Here is a 20942-nt window from a genome sequence, read left to right as displayed (position 1 = left end):
TCTCACTGTTCTGAAGGAGGAGTAAGATGGGAACATTCCACCTTCAGCTGTCATATTGTTTTTATTTATAGTCACAGTACCAATTTTACTAAGTATAGTAATTGTGTTGGTGTTTACTTTACAATCTATTGTCCTTTGATTTAAAAATACTATTTAGACAATTTCCGAAAATGTTTCCATGAACATGAAGTAACCTTTATGTCAGAGCAATGAAAAAATTAACAAATGCAGTCTACTTAATGGAGTTTAGACTCTCTCAGTTTTTATACTGTATTCTAAAATACAATCGTTTCAGGTTTAGGATCTTAGTCAGGCTTAGAATAATCTTTAAAGGTCATCAAATTCATCCGCATAATAGGTATTTGGGCGCCTTTCTTTTTAATACACAAAGACCAAACGTTAATAGAAAGAACCACCTCCAAAACATATTCTCTGACTCATTCTTATATTCGATGAATGCATAATTTTAATTCCATTGAAATGTTGTCCTTGCACTGTTGAAATGTTACCCTGTAAATGTCGTTTTAAATTAAGACAAACTCCAAGGTGTTAATGAAGAAAGTACACTTGGATGCTGTTTAAAAAGGAAAAAGAAATCTGAGGAAATGTGGGCCCTGGTAGCTTGGATTGAATTTTCTTCCAAATGGACACCAGCTTAATGAGCTCGCTTGTCTCAACCTTCTCCCTTGGGGGTACTTGAAAACATCATCAAATCACCGTACTTGTGGCTCAAGTGTCAGCATCTGCTTGTAAAACACCTTGGATTAGAAAACAGAGTGCTTCAAATCAAAGATCAGAACTGCATTCTTTCAGTTTGCTGGCATCAAACCTTGACTTTGGAAACTTTACTCAATTATTAAGTCATCTTCATAAAACAAAAGAGGATTAGGTGATTATTTCTCAAGTGTCAGCTTGTTGCTACTTCTCGCCAATAGTAAATGAAACTTCATTTCTGGCCAACAAAGAACACATTGGCTTTTTGCATCTCTGTTTATCCAAAGACTAGCTTTGTTTCAAGAGAACTGCTCCTAGATTGTTTGCTTGTTTGTTTTACTTCTTTTTAAAAGAGAAATCTTTTTTTTCTCATGGTAATAGTAAATTTGGAGAGCTCAGGTGGTCTAGTCTGTATGGAGCTGCTAATCCCAAGTCCATGCCCTCTGGAGGTTTGAATCCAGCAGATGCTCTGAGAGAAATGAACGGTCTCCTGTGCAGTTTACAGCCTCTGAGAACTTGCTGGAGGATCAGCTTTGAGTTGATTCCAACTCGACAGCAATGAATTGTTTGTTATTACATATAAGTCAAAGGACTGCTGGTGGCACAATGGGTTAAACATTGGACTGCTAGTCTAAAGCTTGAGGTAGTCTACTCCCATAACAAGTCACAGTCTCAGAACCCCTGTAATCTGTTCTATTCTGTCCTGCCAGGTTGCTCTAAGTTGGAATTGACTCAGTAGTCCTATCCAAATCACTATGTGTATTAACATGATCTGTTGTTGCTTTGTATCATCGAATTGGGACCTTCTCACAGCTGACCTTCCAGTGGGTTTTTATAGACAGTTGATTACACAGGAAAAGATTACCCATTTTTCTCTCTTGGAGCAGCTAGTGGATTTGAACCATATGGCTTTGGATTGACAGCACAGTTCCTTACCACTGAGCCACCAGAGCTCCTCCATAATCTATCGAACACTCCAATTTCAGACTTCCAATTCCAATTCTATTTCTAACTCTCTTTCGAACCCCATACCCACATTCCCTCTGGTCTATCTCAATTGCAAAGCCTTCAGTGGTACCTCAAACTCAGCATGTCCAAAGCCACACTCCGGACTTCAGTCTTGGATGAATGTTGGCCAGCTCTTCCCCTGTGAACCGTATTGCCATCCTGGGAGTCATTCATGACTGATCCTTTTTCCGTGACCCTCCCAACATATGAGATTCTATATTAGATCTCTGTCCACCACTGCAATACATCATATCTTCCTTCCTGATGGTGCTCCCTCCCTCATTCTCTTTACCAAGTGAATTTGGTTTTACTTGTGGCTGTTGTTCATAATGTCACTGTGAGTCATACCAAACTTGACAGTGTCTAACAACAGTTATTCTATATCCCTTTATGGCTTCTTGTGCTCCTAGAATAAAAATAAAAATGCTGAATGTGTCTAGGAAGTCCTACAGGGTCTGATCCCCTGCCATTCTTTGACTTTCATGTCACTTCCGGTGTATGTTCTAATATGTTGTTGATTGCCGTTGAGTCAAGCATGACTCATAGTGACTCTATCAACAAAAGGCCTGAAGCCTTTATATAACTATCGACATTTATCAAAGTTCATAGAGTTTCCAGAGGCCTGTTGTTTAGGAAGTGGATGCCACTCCTGCTTCCAGTACACTAACCTCTATTAATTCTTTGATCATTAGACCCTGGACACCCAGGCCCCTAGTTAACTCTTAGTCAGCCTTCAGATCTCAGCTTAAACCCACCTAATAAGAGAAACCTCGAACCTTCAGATATGGTCATTTCTACTTGGCACATGTCGTGACACTACTATGTGCATCTTCATCTTTGTGTTACTGTCTCCCTTTTAGACTGAACTTCGAGTCTCACTGTTTGGGGCCTGAAGGTTGATTTTTATTCTTCCATTCTCTTTCTCTCCCAGTTTGTGCTAAAGGTTCTACTTCAGTGAATGTCACTAAAATAAGAACGTGAACATAGATATCTTTTCAGTCGTAGATTTGTATGTTAATGTTTAAATGTTTTACCTTATACCATCATGATGGGCCTTTTTTCCTAGATATTTTCTGAATCTGTTCTTTAACTCTTGTAGCTTACTTATCTTGCACTCAAAGGGGAACAAGAAGCTGTTAACTTTAGCATTGTTAATGCAAACTTTCCTAACATAAATCCAAGTAAGAAGTGGAGTGGCTCTTGACTGTGATTCTGTGAAGCCACTTTAATTACTCTAGTTCCAGAAAGAACCTGACAATCTATATACTTATGAGCCAGCTGGTTGTTGAGCTGAAGGTCTTAGGCAGGCATACTGTAGTCTGGAGGAGCAGATAACTTTGCTGGTGTCATCCTTGATCCTCACACAGTATTGAATCACATGATATACAGAATGCACTAACACAGTGCACTACCCCTTCTGTGACTAACTACCTTATGCAGTATTTAGCCATCATGTACATGGCATGGCTGAACTAAACTGAACACAAGCACATATTGAACTCTCATAAAATCCTTCAGGCAGGTGAAGAAGCTGATGTTCTTAAATGGTAGGGTCTTAAACAAAGCACTGTAATCTGCTTTCAAAAATAGTAGGCAAGGGAAGAATATGATTTAGTTTTTAGTTTCTTTCCTTTTCCTCATTGACAGATTCTTATTACAATTAATACTTTTCCCCTCCACCTTACTATTCTAGAGGAAGCAAACATTTCCTCATGTTACTCTCACTGCCACCAATTAATATTTTCCCCCAAGTTTAATGATCTTTTAATTTCTTTTATAATTACTTACTTGTTCTCTTTTGTTTTGTTTTTAGGTGATTTGAACACCCTCTGTATTGACCTCATCTTTTCTAGTCAAGCCTGATTGATGAAATGGAATGAAGCTGAGGAGTCATCCTTTTCCTTACCTGTGGGTTCAAGACAATATTGGGATGGTCTTCTGTGCAGGTCACTAGACTAACTGCAGCTATGAGTTCAGACGAGAAGGGCATATCCCCTGCTCATAAAACATCCACTCCATCTCATAGAAGTGCCTCTTCCTCCACATCCTCCCAGAGGGACAGTAGGCAGGTAAGGAAAGGTCTAACGTGTATTTTTATACTTTTTATAAGGATAGTACTAATAGAATATGATGGGATTTGCTACTTCATTCTGAAATAGTGTTGTAAAGTCTTTTATTCCACAGGAAAGTGAATTTGCTGCTATAGATTTCTCTTCCTCCAGTTTTTCTGTTACTTTGGACTCTTTGGTTAGAATGGATACCACAGAAAGAGGCTGGGATAGCCAGGTGATGTCCTGCAGTATTCCTTTCACCATCTATACCTGGACAGGAGAGCCAGCATCAGGAACTGCAATGTAAGGCACTCTCTCTTCATTTGTAAGGTGGAAAGGAACCTGAGAACCAGCAAAGGACACCTTACTACAAGTCTCTCACAGGACTGCCAAGTGCTAACTGCCATTTTCAAGGAACCTGTGGAAAAACAAACAAACAAAAAAAAACAAAACAACAGACTCAGGCTATAACAACAACAAAAAAGGCAACATGCAGGAATTGAGAACGATGAGAACCCAGACAGCGATTAAAGTCACTAGATAGAGTTTACTGCTGTGGCTTAACTATCATAGAAACCATCCACTGTCCCATTTGAGCCATTTCTGTAGGTTATTTTTGCATTCAGATTAATTTATTACCATGTTAGTGTCTCTTCTATTGTCAAAATTGCATGGGAATTAATTGTAGAAGTGCTCTTTATCGTCAAAACAGGTGGTTGTTTTGGCCAGCATATGTCCAAGTAAGATAATTTCCAGTATAAAATTGTCTTATGACAGGAGTTATGCTGTGTAACTGGAAATTCATAATAAGCATGTGTTTAGAAACTTTCCTTTTTGGAAGCTTTTCATGTACTTGAACTATTTATTGCATCACATTGGTAAAGTCAAAGAAAGTAGAAGTACCCTGAAAGGAGACAATATAAAATAATCATTGTATACCCATTACTCTCTAGGGTTGAAAATTCATTTCACCCCTTGCCTGCTTCTCTGTCATTTGTTACCATGGCTTCTTTGTTCATACTTTTCTTGGGTATTTCAACTGAGAGACATTTTAAGCAGCATGGCCTTCCTGGGAGCTGTGGAAAGAAAGGAAGGACCTAACCCAACTTGAGTGTCCCAAATGGAGACTAGTGACTGCTTGTAGAAACACATGCAGGCAGTGTTTTTGATCTTAAACTTCAGGATAAGTGTGCAAGACTACAGGTGAGAGCTGAGACTCTCTTGGCCACAGGAGAAGTCTGGAAGTACTGTGTGGGTCCTGCAAGGGAAGTTTTATGATCAGAGTGAAAATACCACGTCTGTAACTGATGATGAATTCTAGAAAAGTAAAACACATATTCAAATTGGTTGGTTGGCTTTTGTGGAGAGTTCCTTTTTATCTTCTGTTTTATCTCAGCAAGTGGAAACTCTTCAAAATTTTTTATCCTCTGGTTCCTGCCTACTTCTTGTTTTTGTCTTTGTTCATTTTCCCCAAGGGAAAAGAATAAAAAAGGACTATTATAATTCCTTTTTTTCTCATCTACTTCATGTACTTGCAAAAAATATTAATAACTTGGGAAAATCCAAAACTTTCAGCCACAAAGTGATGTGATGTAGAGTGGTTTTCAGATGCATTCACTTTTGGGTGTGGATTTAACTGGCTCAGTAGTGAAAGGACACGGAGAGAGTATGATAAATTGGTCTTGATTCAATCCCATATCTTCTCCTGTTTTGGCTCTGACATCTGTGTGGATGGTGCCAAATAGCTAACTCCAGTCCAATCTTTTTCCCAAGATTGATCGCCAAGTAAAGCAGCTAGCACTAGACTGAAAAATAAAAAGGTTCCTAAATGCTTGTTATTTCCCTGTCTTTCTTAAATTCTAGTCCCAAGTCACTAATTAATTAACTGTACATTTCTATTTAGCTAGACCACTGTCACCTCTAATCAGTATTTGTAACCAATTTGTTATCATAATATTTTTTTTCTCAGGGACCCAGAGTCAAAGGCATTCTTTTTTTTTTCTGCTTCTGCCATATTCAGTAGGTAAACAAATCCTCTGCTTATAATAGCACCTTCACTCATCCTTTTCCTTCACTCTTAATACCACCTCCCTTGTGTTGTTACCGCATCAAATTTTTTCAGCATGGTAGAGCCATGCTCAAAATCCCCCACTAATTCTCTTCTAGTGACATGCATAAGGCAACTTTCATTACTTCTTTAAGGAAATACTTTTCTTTCTTTGGTATCCTATTACTTACATGATCTGATCTAACCTCCTGTCTCATTCTTCTCTCAAACTGTACAGGTTTATCTTCTCAAATTGACTCACCTCTGTCTCTGACCTTGTCTATATGGAAATCACCACCTTCTTCTTGACTCCACACCTCCCCGTCTCATCTTGACTCCACGATTCCCCACCTCATCTTGACTCCACGCCTCCCCTTCTTATCTTGTCTCCATTCCTCTCTGTCTCATCTTGACTCCATGCCTCCCTGTTTCATCTTGACTCCACGCCTCCCCGTCTCATGCTGACTCCATGCTTCCCCGTCTCATCCAACTCTTTCACTGGTCATGTAGGCCCATACTGCACTTTTCCTTCTCTGAGCTTTTCAAGAACTTTTTGTTAATATTTGACATTTTTATATTATTTCTCTTTCTGTGCAATTATCTTCTCAACAATATTGTAAGGTTTATATATTATTTATTAAAATAGATGCTGTTTTGCCCATAGCATCTCTAAGAGTTGCAATACTTAGAGATGCAATGGGCAAAATCTTGAATAATCCAGGAAACATCAAACTACGATGGAAGAAATGCACAGAATCACTGTAACAAAAAAGACTTGAATGGCACATATTTCAGGAAATATCATATGATCACGAGCCAATGGTAATGAAGGACTAAGTTCAAGCTGCTCTGAAGGTACTGGCAAGAAATAAGGCCCCAGGAATTGATTGGATATCAACTGATATGTTTCAAATGACAAATACAGCTCTGGATCTGCTTACCAGTCTATGCCAGGAAATTTGGAGGACAGCTGGCTGTCTGGCCAGGTGATGGGAAGAGATTGTTATTTGTTCCCAATCCCAAGAAAGGTGATCCAACAGAATTTGGAAATTCTAGAATAATAACATTAATATCACATGCAATCAAAATACTGCTGAATATCATTCAAAAACAGCTGGAACAGTACATCCTCTTTCTCTACACGTTGGAACTGGAATATAAACAAAACAACAGACACCCCTCATAGCTGCTCTATTGGAATGTGCTCATTGCTGACTGCCTGCTGGATTTTTGGAAGCTGTGTTTGGCACAAGAGAAGATTGCCACTGGAGGGATGCAGCCTTTGGATCAGCAGTGCAATCCCAGTGGACTGTATCACCATGAAAACAGGGATTTTATTTTGTTCATTAATGTGTCCCCTCCAAGTACATTACCCTACATATGACTTAGTATATATTTAAATGAACAGCATTTTAAATGAACGAAGACTTGAGATGAGAAGATTATTGTGAACTGGGTTCCAGAAGCGTGTGGAGGAATACTGATGCGATGACCTACTTATCCACTTAACTGCTGTTGACTTGGTTCCAACTCTTAGTCCCCCAATGGGTTTCTGAGGCTGTAAGTCCCAAGGGTGAGGGATTCTCCGTTTTTCTCCCACAGAGCCACAGGTGGATCCAGACCACAGGAGTCCCAACCATTAGATCAGCAGCACAATTCTCTACGGACTATAGAGTTCCACCAGAATTCCCTGGAAGCAGTTGGGCTTGTAGAAGGCAACACAGAGAGGGGTGGTGTTGATAGTTCCGAGTCTCTGAAGAAGAGTGTATTTTGAAAGCAGAGGGTTGGTTCATAGGTTGCAAAGAGGAGCTATGAGGGTGTAGACCCTTCTGTTTGCCCCCAAGAGGGCATATGTGTGATGGAACCAATGGTCTCCACTTAAAGTGTATGAAGGAAATGGTATCAAAAAAAGCAAAGGCACATTTTGTGCAGATGTTATAAATGTTGATGGGAGGACCTAGTTTGAAATGTGAATTCAATATAAGATTATGTTATAATCTTTATTTTCCTTCTCATAATACTTTACAATACTGTTATGTAAGGAGAAGCTGACTAAATTTGTGGTACACAGACTAGATTTTCTTTGTTTGCTTTTGGAATGAGATTTTCTTTGTTTTCTTTTGGAATTACTCTTATGCTACCACATAATTCTCAATGAGAATTAAAATACCTTCTGTGCATCAGGGAGCTCGAGTGGCCTAGAGAGTAAGGAGTTGTACTGCCACCCTAGAGGCAGATGGTTTGAATCTACCAGCTGCTCCATGGGAGAAGGATGGCTAGTCTCTACCTTTCAAATTTTAGCCTCTGAAAATTCACTGAATGTTCAACTCTCAGTTGGTTACTACTCAGTGGAAATGAGTTTATTTACCATGTACCATGTTTTAGAAAATGGGGGCAGGGGAAATTCATGTTTAGACCACCTCTTGAGACAGCGTCAATAGTCAAGTTAACCTATATCTTTGGGGACACATTTTCAAATCTGAAAGCACCTAAGATCCAATTTCTGTAATCTCCAGCTTTGTTAGTGAGGAAGAATGTAACTTGGCATCTGCCAGTATCAGAATCACAAAAGCTGTAGCTTTATACAAAAGTCTAGTGAACGAGGGATTTACAGGTTGACCCTGGAGTGAACCAGGGATTTGAGGATGACTCTCAGTTCAGCGAGAAATACTAGCTTGATCTGAAAATCTGCTTACAACAGCATCCTCCGCAGAGTGATGCTGGTGAATAAAGCCCTTGGTGTTAGGTATAGTTCATCTCTTGAGTTGTTTCCATTTATAAGTGAACCTTTGGCGATTCACCCAACCCCACAAAACAAACTTTTTAGGACTTAGGGCCGACACAATGGGAAAATATTCTTTGTTTACAAAAGTTCACGTTCTGATCAACTTCTATGATTTTAACATTTTGTAAATTAGATAGTTTGAAAGATATGAATATTAGCCAAAAGTTAGTAAATAAAACACCACCTACACTAGCTAGTATTTCTTGAGGTTGTACTATAGATAATTGGAAATTTTATTATTCCCAAATTTAGAGAACTAATCTATGGCATAAAGTGACAAAATAACTTTCCCACAGCGAGTGAACAAGCAAAACAGAGTTTATTTTACGATAACTCAGTTCTGAAACTCTTGCCTAAAAACTCTTTACTTTTTCACTGTTATGAAATATGTGGCAAGTTAAGTGCCCAAAAGAAGGATCTTCTTGACACTTCTAAGTGAACATTTTAAGTTATCATTTGTCAATTTCTTTTAAACATTTTATTGTGTTTTAGATGAATGTTTACACAGCAAACTGGATTCCCACTTAGAAATTGTTCACTGGTTACAATCCTGGTGATGGGTGATGTGCTAGTATCCTCATTATTCCTACCCGTCTGTCCTCCCCATGAGGTAGGGGGTAGGACAGACCCCCCCACATCTGGCCTGTCTCCATCTATCCAGTTTCGCTTGCCTTCTTCTTTGCTATTGTGTAAATGTTGAAGTTTTGGTCTTATATAGTCAATTGCTTACTGGAACATATCTTCGTGAATGATGCCATTTATTTTATAGGTCATTTTATTATTTGACTGAAAGGTGCTTTGCAAGAGTAGCTCTAGTTAAGAGTACCTTAGAGAGAGTCTTGAGAGTTCCTGTAATCTCTTAATAGTTCACAAGTAAGTATGGTTGGTTTTTAAGAATTTGAGTTTTGGTGTATGATTTTTCTCCCATTCTAACCCGATCATCTTTATGTCCCTGATCAGGATAGCCTTTAGTTGTAACTGGCACCATCTAGTTCCTGTGATCTCAAAGAAGAAGAGGTTGTGGTTCAGAGGTGAATAGTCCTCTGAACTAATTTCTACCTTGAATTGGTTTCCTTCACTCTTCTTTGCTCCAGATAAGAAGAGACCAAGAGTTGTATCTTAGTTTTTTTATTTCTATACTCTTTGTCATTTGTTTCCATTAATAGTTATGGTAAATTTTTTTTATGTCCTCATTGGTCTAAGAATATGAAAGGTTACATTTTTATAGTAGTCTATTTGTCTGTCAGGTCAAGGTTAACACTTCCTGTTAGGCTTTGGGCATGAGTCCACATGCATAAAGCCACAATATAATAAGTTAATTACAGAATAATCATCAGACAGTCTTGTCCAGTAGGTCATTGAAGAGGTCCCAGAGTCTGTCTTTTGTAGACACTTTCCCTGGGGATGGTGGTGTGCAGTCAGGTATGGAAATCGCCCCTCATACAGAATGCACTTAGATGCTTCCATCATTATGAAGCATTGTCTCAAAGGGCCCTACATCTATTCAAGTACTTTATTTGATTTTTAACTTGAAGAAATTAAAAAAGTCACCATCCCTCTGCCCAATATTCATAATAACTACTTGATTATAAGTAAAATACTGTTAAGAAGTAGCAAAAAGCCTCCATGCATTTTGTAGCCTTCTTGATCACAATTTCTGGTTAAAACACAGTTTTGTAAAAATGAATGGTAAAATCTTCTACTACTCGCAAGCATGTTGTTTGATCAGAAGGGAAACTTAGCAATAGGTACCTACAATCTTTAAAGGTTCTAAAATATGACCTAGTGATTCAACTTGTAAAAAAAAAAATCTATCCTAAGGACCTTCAACAAGATGAATTGGCACAGTGACTGCAGAAATGGAAATTGCTTTGAGCAACATGAAAATTGTGACGGGAGCACAGGATAGTACAAGGTTCTGATATGTTGTTCATAGGCTTGCTATGCATTGTACTCAATTCAGCAGCATCTGAGGGAGCTCTGGTGCCATAGTGGGAAACAGTGTTCTGCTAAACAGCACATGGATCACATCCACCAGCTATTCTGCAGGAGAAGGGCGGGCAAAGCCCCTGAGAGGCACCTATGAATCATGTCTCAGTAACACACAACAGTACCACCTAACAGCAACAAAAAATAAGAAAAAAAGCCAAGATAGGTAAACATTTCTGTGCAGAGATGCTTTTTTATGTTATATATTCATTTATTAATTTTTTCTTTTCCTTCTTTCTGCAATGAATAGGTATGACTTTATAATTATATACGTGTGTATGCATATATGTATACACACACACTCTTATATAATATATAATTATATCTATTATATGATATCTGTTCATTTAGTTTTAAGTGTGCTCTGTCTTGGAGAGGGTGAAACCAAGTCATTCCTTTGAGGCTAGGATTTTGAGGCTCCATCTCACATACTTTGGGCACATGGCTAGGAGAGACTGGTCCCTGGAGAAGAACATCATGCTCAGAAGGGTAGAGGGAGGTGTGCAGGAGAAGAAGACCACAGATGAGATGGATTGATAATAGTATCTGTGGCAGTAGAGGTTGATGTGTCGGAGTTAGTGAGACTGGCTCAGGACAGGGAAGGGTTCAGAGCTGCTGTACATAGAGTCACTATACATTGCAGGCAATTTAACAGCACTTAACAAAAACATACTATATTGGTTGGGGTTTTGTTTTTGTTCTTTTTTTTATAAGCATCATGTTTAGAGTCAATAAGACCTCTAGAAGGCCTTTATTTAAAAGTCGGTTGTTATTTTATTTTGGAGGATCAGTCTTCTAAGTGGCACAGCACTCTTCTGTCAACATGTTGTACTGAGGTAACCTGGGGTTGCTGTGATGCTGAACCTTGTGCTATTGGGGTGTTGAATGCCAACTCGTGGTGGATAGGGTTTGGTGGAGCTCCCAGTTTAAGACAGGTTTAGAAGCAGGAGTGGCATCCACTTCCTAAACAACATGCCTCTGTAAACTCTATGACTTTGATAAATGATGATAGTTATAGAAAGGCTTCAGGTCTATTGTTCATAGTGTTGCTATGAGTCATTCTTGACTCTATGGCAATTAGCAATAATTATGTGATATAAAATATAATAAATATATATGTTGTTGTTATGTGCCATCGAGTTGCTTACTACTCATAGCGATACATGTACATCAGACCTAAACCCTGCTCTGTCCTATGCCAGTCACACTGCCTCTGACACACCCATCCCAATTACCCCAGTCACTGAATCAATCCACCTCATAAAGCGTCTTCCCCTCCTGCGCTGTCCCTCCACCCTCTCAAACATGATGTCCCTCTCCAAGGACCTGTGTCTCCTTACAGCATATCCAAAGTATGTCAGATGAAGCCCCAGAATCCCTGCCTCCAAGGAGCAGCCTGGTTTAACCCTCTCCAGGGTGAATCTGTTTGTTTTCTTGGCAGTCCATTGACATTCAATACTCTTCTCCAGCACCACAGCTCAAAGGCATCAATTCTCCTTCTATCCTCCCTAGTCATTCTCCAACTCTCTGATGCATACAAGTGATTGCAAAGACCATGGCCTGTATCAGACGCACCTTAGTCTCCAGAGTGACACCATTGCTCTCCAGTACTTTGAAGAGGTCCCTAATAGCAGACTTACTATAATCTTAAAGTTCCTGTATTTTGAGTTGGAGGGGCTATTTGTTAGAGAGAGACATGATGCTGGGAAAGGTGGGGGGTCAGCAAAGGAGAGGAAGCCCCTCAACCAGGTGGATTAACACATTGACTGCTGCAGTGGGTTCTAGTGTGTCAGGAAGTGTGACAATAGGGCATAGGTTCACTGTGAGTCGTATTCAATTTGACAGCAGCTAATAACAACAACAACAAAATGTGTAGCTGTGTGTTTGTAGCTTTGAAATCAGATTGGAGAACAGCAAATAGAGTATGTGGTAATTATTTTAACAATAAACTTGTAAATCCTAATACCATAAATAAAAAGATAGACTATTTTGTGAATATGAAAGAGAACATGAAATGGAAATTTAGCTTGCTGTTTTAAACCCAGTTTTGAGATACTGAGGCAGAGCTAGGATATCTTTTTATATTAACTATCGTATTAACTTCATGATTATTTTTGCTGTTGAAAGTAATGATTGGCATTTACTTAATAAGCACTTTCTTATATTCCAAACTGTGCTGAGTTTTTAGTACAATCTTATTTCATTTTCTCATGTGAAAATCAGGAGCTCTGGTGACCTAATGAGTAAGGACAAAGACAGGCAGTTTATCCACAGGAAAAAGATGGGAAATTTCTTCTCACATAGTCTCTGAAAACCCACTGGAACATCAGCTGTGAGTCGTTGTCACTAATGGCACATGACAACAACATGTGAAAATCAGCCCCTCTACCAAATAAAATGAAACCCAACAACACAAAAACCAACCAAAGAAACCCAGAAAAAAACCCCAAGCAGACTTGATTATCCTATACCTCATGGTAATTTCAATTATGTCCAACAGAATTTGAACTTGAACACTGTACATAGTGTGGCAGATGCTTATTTGTTCATTTATTCAGTATTACTGAGTCTGTCTAGTCAAGTTCTGCATGTATGTTTTGAGTTTACAAATACAAAAAGATATATATGAGATATGATGGATATTTTTATGCCTGTGTTGTTAGAAAATCATGTGCATTATCATCATACTGAAACCCTTTGTCTGTTCTTGACAATCTTAATAGCCATGTAGAAAATTACTACATTCCTTTCAAGTCCCATAGTTCTCCCATGTTTTTATATTAACACTGCATATTCCAGACCCTTTGCCTTTGAATACCTCAGCATTTTCCCATTTTCTTTTCTATTGGTTTGTAATTGCCACTAACTGTGTAATATGGCCATTATATACTCTTGCTCTGTCTCACCAACATGAGGTTTCTGGGTTTTCAAGTGTTGTGTTCCTCTGTTGTGGATGCTGACAGTGCAGAATAAAGTACAAGGTCAACAGTAGGGTCTGGATCTAGTTCCTACATAAAGGCAGCCATGGGATTTGTAAGTATTTTATTCCTATGCCTTTTACTACTTCAAAGTCAAGGGCAGTGAACTGTTCTCAGCAACAAACTATGGGTCCAGGGTTTTAAAAAAGATACTGGTTCTGTGTGGGGCCATAATCATTGGTTCACAATAATTTTCATATAACTACACAAGACAATTCCAACATCTACCATAAAATACAATGTGGTTTTAGGATATAATCCATACACATACTAGGAAGTCCTGTTACTATGACTGTTATTCAAATATATGCACCAGCAACTAAAGCCAAAGTGGAAGAAATTGATAATTTCTACCAACTTTTGCAGTCCAAAATTGACCAAACAGGCAATCAAGATGCATTAATAATTACTAGTGACTGGAATGCCAAAGCTGGAAACAATGAGAAAGGAATGGTTGTCAGAAAGGATGGTCTTGGTGACAGAAATGAAGCTGGAGATTGAATGATTGAATTTTGTATGTTCAATGATTTATTCGTAGGAAATTTTTTTTTATAAAGCACAAAAAGTAACTACATGGATCTCACCCAATGGACTGCACAGGAATCAGATTTATTACATTTGCAGAAACGATCATTGGAGAAGCTCAATATAGCAGTCAAAACTAAGACAGGTGCTGACTGTGGAACAGACCATCAGTTACTCATGTGTAAGTTCATATTGAAAGTGAAGAAAATTAAAATTAGCCCATAAGAACTAAAATACAATCTTGAGTCTATCCCACCTGAATGTAAGTATTGTCTCAAGAGCAGGTTTGAGCCATTGAACACAAGTGACCAAAGACCAGCAGAAATGCGGGAGGACATCAATGGCATCATCCATAAGGAGAGTGAGAGGTCATTACAAAGACAGATGAGAAAGAAAGAAACAAAAATGGATGTCAGAAGAGTCTATGAAAATGGCCCTAGAGCACTCAGAAACCAAAACAAAAGGAAAAGATGCAGAAGTAAAAGAACTGCACAGAAGATTTCAAAAGGCAGTTCAAGAAGATAAAACAATATTATAACAAAATGTGCAACAGACTAGATTCTGAATATAAAAAAAATTATAACAAAATGTGCAGCAAACTAGATTCGGAGTGCAAAAAGGGAAGAACTTACTTGGCGTTTCTCAAAGTTAAAGGAAATAAAATTTGAGCCTTAAGTTTCAATGCTGAGAGATACTAAGAGAAAAATCTTGAATGATCCAGGAAGCATCAAGGGAAGATGGCAGGAATTCACAGAGTCACTGTACCAAAAAGAATTGGTCAACAAATGAAAAATTATAAGAAGTACCATATGAATAGATGATAGATAAGGAACCATAAACATATCTAAGCTATTAAGAGCATCAGCATGCAAAGACATTTCGACATACAGTGCCACATCACCAATAAAAAACCTGACAGGCAAATTGAGCATTGGTTACCCCTTCTGACAACCCACTCAACCCCCTGTTGTCATCTTCATGACGAGGTTATGTGCAGATGTCATGCAGATGACACATCTTGCTCTACAAAACTGAGGAGGACTTGAATCGCTTGCTGGAGAAGATAAAGAACTGCATTCTTCAAAAGGATTGCATTTCAACATCAAGAAAACAAAGATTCTCAGGCCACTTGGCAACATCATGATGATGGAGAAGAGATTGAGGTTGTTAAAAATTTCAGCTTGCTGTATCCACAATAAGCATTCTTAGTACCAGCAGTCAGAACAAAAGACAAGTTGCTTTAGGGAAAGTGTGCTGTCAGGGACCTCTCCAAAGTGCTAAAGAATAATATCAGTCCAAAGGCCAAGATTGCTTAATCCCGGCCATAGTCTTCTCAATTGCTTACTAAATATCTGAGAGCTGGACAGTGATGACTAAGGATGACAGATGAAGAATTGTCGCATTTGAATCATGGTGCTGGAGAAGAGTATTGATCTAGTGACTTTAGCTCAAATGTGTCAGAAATTATGAGAATGGTACAGGATAAGGCAGGGTTTAGTTATTGTTCATAGGGTCACTATGAGTTATACTTGACATGAAGGCATCTAACAACAGCACCATACAAAAAGAGTTAAAACTCTGATACGTTGCTTTTCTCCCTTCACAGTTTGAAGGAGAGTCCTCAGTGCTTGGGTGCTTTTCATCCTTTCTCCAGGTTCATAGGGTTTCCGGAGGCAAGCTATTATGGAAGTGGATGCCACTCCTCCTTCCAAGTTTGTTTTAATTGGGGAACTCTCCCCCACTCTCTGTCTGCATTGGGTAGCCAACCATTAACACATTTGACACATCAGTGTCACAGTGTTCAGCCTCACCACAACCTCAAGTGACCGTGATATGGCAACTTGTACACCAGGGCTATACGAGCTAGAGGAATGTCTGAACAAAAACAATGAAAGACAGGGCCAAGGGCGGCAGATTAAAAGTCACCCATCTTTGGCCTGGTACCATCACTTTCTGTCCACTGGGCCAGCTGATCTCTCTCTCTCTCTCTCTATGTTGATATTATTAAGTGCCGTCGAGTCACAGGCAACTCATAGGGACCCTATGAAGGAGAGTCCTCGACACTTGGGTGCCTTTTATCCTCTCTCCAGGTTCATAGGGTTTCCAGACAACAACAGTATATGGACTTACTCTACTCCCTCTTTCTCTAAAGAGGAGAAAATGAGTCGTAGGAGCACAGGACTGTGAACATCTCTCTGAAAGGGCCAGAGGGAGTAAAAATATTACAGCCCCTCACTGCCCCAGAGAGAAAGAAGATAAAGAGCCCAGACCCATAGTGCCTCTAGAGTCACACCAACAGCAACAGGTTCATTTATTCATTATTGACTCACAGTTGTGGTAGAGAGTAAGTCGGAGAGTGAGGGTGGCAAAAAATATCACCAATGTTAAGTCCAAGTTTAGTCCAACAGTCCCAAGCCAGATTGACAAGGCACAATTTACAATTAGCAAAAGTCTAGGTTCATTTCAGCAGTACGAGTGCAAGAATCTTCTGGTTCCTCAATCATTCATCAAACTTTATCTCAGAGCAGTTGTAAGCCAGCTTCTCCTTCAGGCATCTGGCAGTAAAAGCAGAAACCTTTAACTGTGGCTTCTTTCTACCCATTGCCACATTTTCTTCACCATCAGAGTCTCACTCTTAGCAGGGTCTTGCTCCAATCTCCCTCCAGTCTTGCTGCCACAAGTCTTGCTAGGAATCACTCTTTCTCTTTTCCTAGTACCCCAGCTATTGATGATTTTCAAGACCATGCTGATTTGCAAGACCATGTGTCTTCAGTTAAGATAGCTGGAGACCAGAGAGCACTAACTGTAATTGTTTTAAAAAAGCCAACTTCTAGGGTAACACCACACTATTTATAAAATTTTCCACTTTCATTCCTTTAGTGACATTTATATGTAAATTTATTACTAATGCAATTCTATCATCTTTCAATGAGGGTAAGATAATTATGATTATTGAAAAAGTAACTACTTCAGCCATCGCCTTCTGACTTTGTGATTTGCTATTTTACGCTATTCAAAAAATCCCCACCACTGATCCAATAAGCAAGCTCATAATAAATGGAGAAAAGATTGAAAATGTCAATGATTTCATATTACTTGGATCCACACTCAGCATCCTTGGTACCAGCAATCAGGAGATGTATAGCATTTTGGCAAAGTCTACTGTCAGCAGTAGACTTCTCCAACATCCTGAAGAGCAATGACACCAGTTTTAAGACTATGGTACACCCAATTCAATGTTTTTTCCAATCACCTATGCATTTGAGAGCTGAACAATGAATAAGGATGATAGAAAAAGCAACGCATTTGAGTTGTGTTAGGGAAAGTACTGAATATCCCATGGGCTGTCAAAAGACCAAACAGAAATGTCTTGGAGAAGGTGCAACCAGAGTGCACTTTGGAGGCAAAAATGGCCAAGCTTCATCTCACATAATTTGGGCATGTTGTTAGGAGAGGCTGTTCCTTGGAGACGGTCATATGTTTGGGAAAATGTAAGGTATGCAAGGGAGAGGAATCAATGAGATGGATTGATCCAGTGGCTGTGGCAATAGGCTCGAGTGAGTTGGGAGTGATAAGGATGGGAAAGGATAGGACAGGGTTCAGATCTGTTGTTCATAGAGAGTCTGTGAGTTGTACTCAACTGGATGGCACCTAACAAAGACAACAACACACTATTCCTAGTATTTTTTTTTCTCATAAAGAAATCTGAAAAGATAGCAGATAAGTCCTGGCTCATCTTTTCTGTTTCAGGCTCAAGATGGGCTTGCAGTATGCCTTATCATCCACTCCTCTTGATTTCTCATTGATGTGTAACTAGGCCATCTGTCTCACTCCACCAACTTCCTCAGTACACTCTGGTGCTCCGGTCACAGCTGGTGCTAAATCGTAGCTCAAATGACTGGGTTACATGAGGATTATATGAGTTAGAGATTCATCACTTCCCCAAAAGGAGACCCCGACTATGGCGTGTCTTTGCCCAACAGAAGTGATACTACTGAAGTGTGTTTAAAGACCTCTGTCTGTGGCGGGGAGAGTGCATAAGGTTCCTCAGCTTCTCTTCTTGCAGCATTTGTAACTGAAATGCTAGCTGTCATTTACTGAGTGCCTGCTATGTGTCAGTCTCTAAGCAGCACTGTGTGTGACTGGGTCCCAAAAACATCTTGTAAAGCAGATTATTTCTCCCATTTCATATATAAAGCACACTAGTGCTTAGAGAGGCTTGGGTAAATAGCAGCATGAAGCAATATTCGTCTGGTCATTGATCACTCATCCTGACCAGCCTGTATGAAAACAAAGCTCACATTTCCTTCTCTCCATCATACACAACAGTCGTGAAGTAAAAGCAACCTGGCTTATACTTAATTCAGGGAAATACGAAAATCGGGAACTATAAATTCACCTTGAACTTGCTTCAAGGGTGACAAGGAAATCAACTGTGATGCTGTACCATTAAAAGTGGTATAATCTTTTCTTTTATGTTTCACTAATTTCTACAGCTCTGTTTCCAGGAATGGCTTTGGTAGAGAGGCTTTTGGTGTGTTCAATTAATCTTAAGGACACAAGCTACTTGAAATTGCTGTAATTTTGGGTCATTTAACTTTAACTTTCACTTTAAGAGAAAGCAGTACTTCAAAGTGTGGGCTCCAGAGTAAAATCTTAGTTCACATTCTAACCTCCAACACTTGGGCCAAATGACATTAGGCAAATGATTTAGTTCTTAGGTGTAAGTTCAGTCAGCCATAAAATAACTTTGGGATTTATTACTCACCAGGTTGTTATGAAGATGAAATTAAATGACCCATGAAAAGCATAGAGACAGAAATCTAGAAAGGACTGAAAATTAATTGTCATTATTATCATTACCATCAACACTATTAGATGAAGGTTATTATTAACACATTTCATGTGTTGGTATGTTAAAATTAGCCACAGTGAGGAGAGAGACATGCTTAAAAGACAGAAGCTTTTTAAAAAGAAAATATTTCCATTGTTTCAAAATTACTTTGTATCTTTATCTTTGAAAATATTTTATGTAAGTTATGAACCTGAAAATAGCTCTGATCATCATGACATCAACAATTTTATTGACATTAACCTTCAGAGAGCAATGGCCCAATTCCTCTTATCACTGTCCTTGGTATATGGAAAGGGAACTTTGTAGAATTTTTTTATTCACAGCCTAAAATATTTACTTCCTTTATATCTTTGAAATAAAATTAAAGCAAATTAATGGCAAGCCCAACAAAACCAAAGACCTGTTCAACCGATTATTTTCGATCCTCCTCTCCTTCAGGGTCCTTTTCCTCCCTGTGTGAGTTGTACCATAAACCGTTCAGCGATTGTTATAGATCTCATTGTCTGTTTACCCACACCTTTGATGCCAGCTAAACTAGTATGCAGTCCTGTTGGCAGATTTCCACTTGCTGTCCAGGAGATAGGGAGATCAGTGAACACTAACCTGGGAAACAAACTTTTATCAAAATAAACGGCCGGCAGTGAAAGAGGTGTTCTAGAAGCCTGCTTTCAGCTAAGTATGCAGCTCTGCTCTGTGAGCAGGGGGAACAAGGGGCACGTAAGTATTTGTACCTACTGTGTTTGATCTTTAAAACACAGGCCTGGACATTAAGTTGTAATTTTAGTATTTGAGAGGAAACTTGATATTAGGAGAATAATGAGTTTATGTAACACTGTCTTTAGTTTTCTTATATAATATGTATAATGCTTTGAGCTTATTGCCATGTGTTTCCAAGTTACTATGAAAGAATATGAAAATAAGCATCTTGCGAAGACAAGTACAAAAAGTTTTAGCTCACATTATGGTCTTATATACATGATTATATAACTATTCAGAGATAGACTTTTGGTTTTGTAGAAAGAATTTGAGGATAATTCTTAAGGTAATAAATTACTATTAGATAGACATCAATAGTTTCGTTTCTTACACAAATATAACAGGAGATCTTATGCTTTAATTTTTGAGTCCTTTATTATCATTCTAGAATCTCTATGAGAACATTTCTTTGTAAAACAAATAGTTTTTTAAGTCATGCTTTAATACACACACGAGAGAGAGAGAGAGACAGAGACAGAGTGCAAGAGAGAGCGCCTGTGTACTGTACACACACATATACAATGTTAGCTAGTTTGAACAAAAGTATTTATTTAGGAAGCATATTTGCTTTGACAAATCCGCACTTGTAATTCCGAGTTTTCACTCAGTTGGAATATGTATTATATTGTGGTATACATTTCTTCAGGAAATGTATTTACTTATAAAGTCAGGTAAGGAAGATGCTAATATTGTGTTGTTTGTACAGGTACTGCAGTAGGTGTTTTATAGATGTCATCTGGTTTAAATTGGGAACTATAGAATCTAGCCTGATTTGTTTGGTTGCTAACCTTCTGGCCCATAAACTTCTAGGAGCATTTCAATATCTTCAGGTGTCTATAGTGACAAAACTCATTTTTAGCCAACATCAAAACAATAAAATTGACTTCTAGTATCTGTAACTTGGTTGGGAAATTAAAGGACTTTGTTTCCTTCCCTTGGCCAACTTGCCTGAGTTGATCCTTTACTTCTTGTCTACATAGTTGCTAAGATCAAGTTTCTCCCTAGCAGAGTAAAGAAAAGTAGATTTGCTTTTCTTATCATGTTTTGTGTTGGTCTTTTAATTGAAAGTGGGGATGGAGATGCATGTGTATTTTATAGCCCAGCAACCTGAAAGTTTGTAGATGAAGTAGTCCTTATAGAAGAACTCAGAAATAAGATACGTGTCTGGTGGGGGGAAATGACATTAATTACAGCAGACACGTGGAACAGATTTAAAAGCGTGGATTTTTTTTTT

At 38.7% G+C, this 20942-nt stretch overlaps 1 protein-coding gene across 4 annotated transcripts in view; it reads left to right on the top strand.

The window, feature by feature from the left end:
• Positions 1 to 3533: 3533 nt before the first annotated feature.
• OSBPL6 (oxysterol binding protein-like 6) overlaps positions 3534 to 20942 on the top strand; it is a 110002-nt gene continuing 92593 nt past the window's right edge. For all 4 annotated transcript variants that reach the window (XM_006878794.1, XM_006878793.1, XM_006878792.1 and 1 more), the window contains exon 1: positions 3534 to 3791. In XM_006878794.1, coding sequence (XP_006878856.1) covers positions 3690 to 3791 — 102 coding nt within the window. In that variant the 5' untranslated portion in view covers positions 3534 to 3689. The remainder of the gene's footprint in view (positions 3792 to 20942) is intronic.

This window comes from Elephantulus edwardii, unplaced genomic scaffold, assembly GCF_000299155.1.
Source record: "Elephantulus edwardii isolate Elephantulus edwardi_28Jun2011 unplaced genomic scaffold, EleEdw1.0 scaffold00001, whole genome shotgun sequence".
NCBI lineage: Eukaryota > Metazoa > Chordata > Mammalia > Macroscelidea > Macroscelididae > Elephantulus > Elephantulus edwardii.
This window is presented reverse-complemented; position numbering and strand designations above follow the sequence as displayed.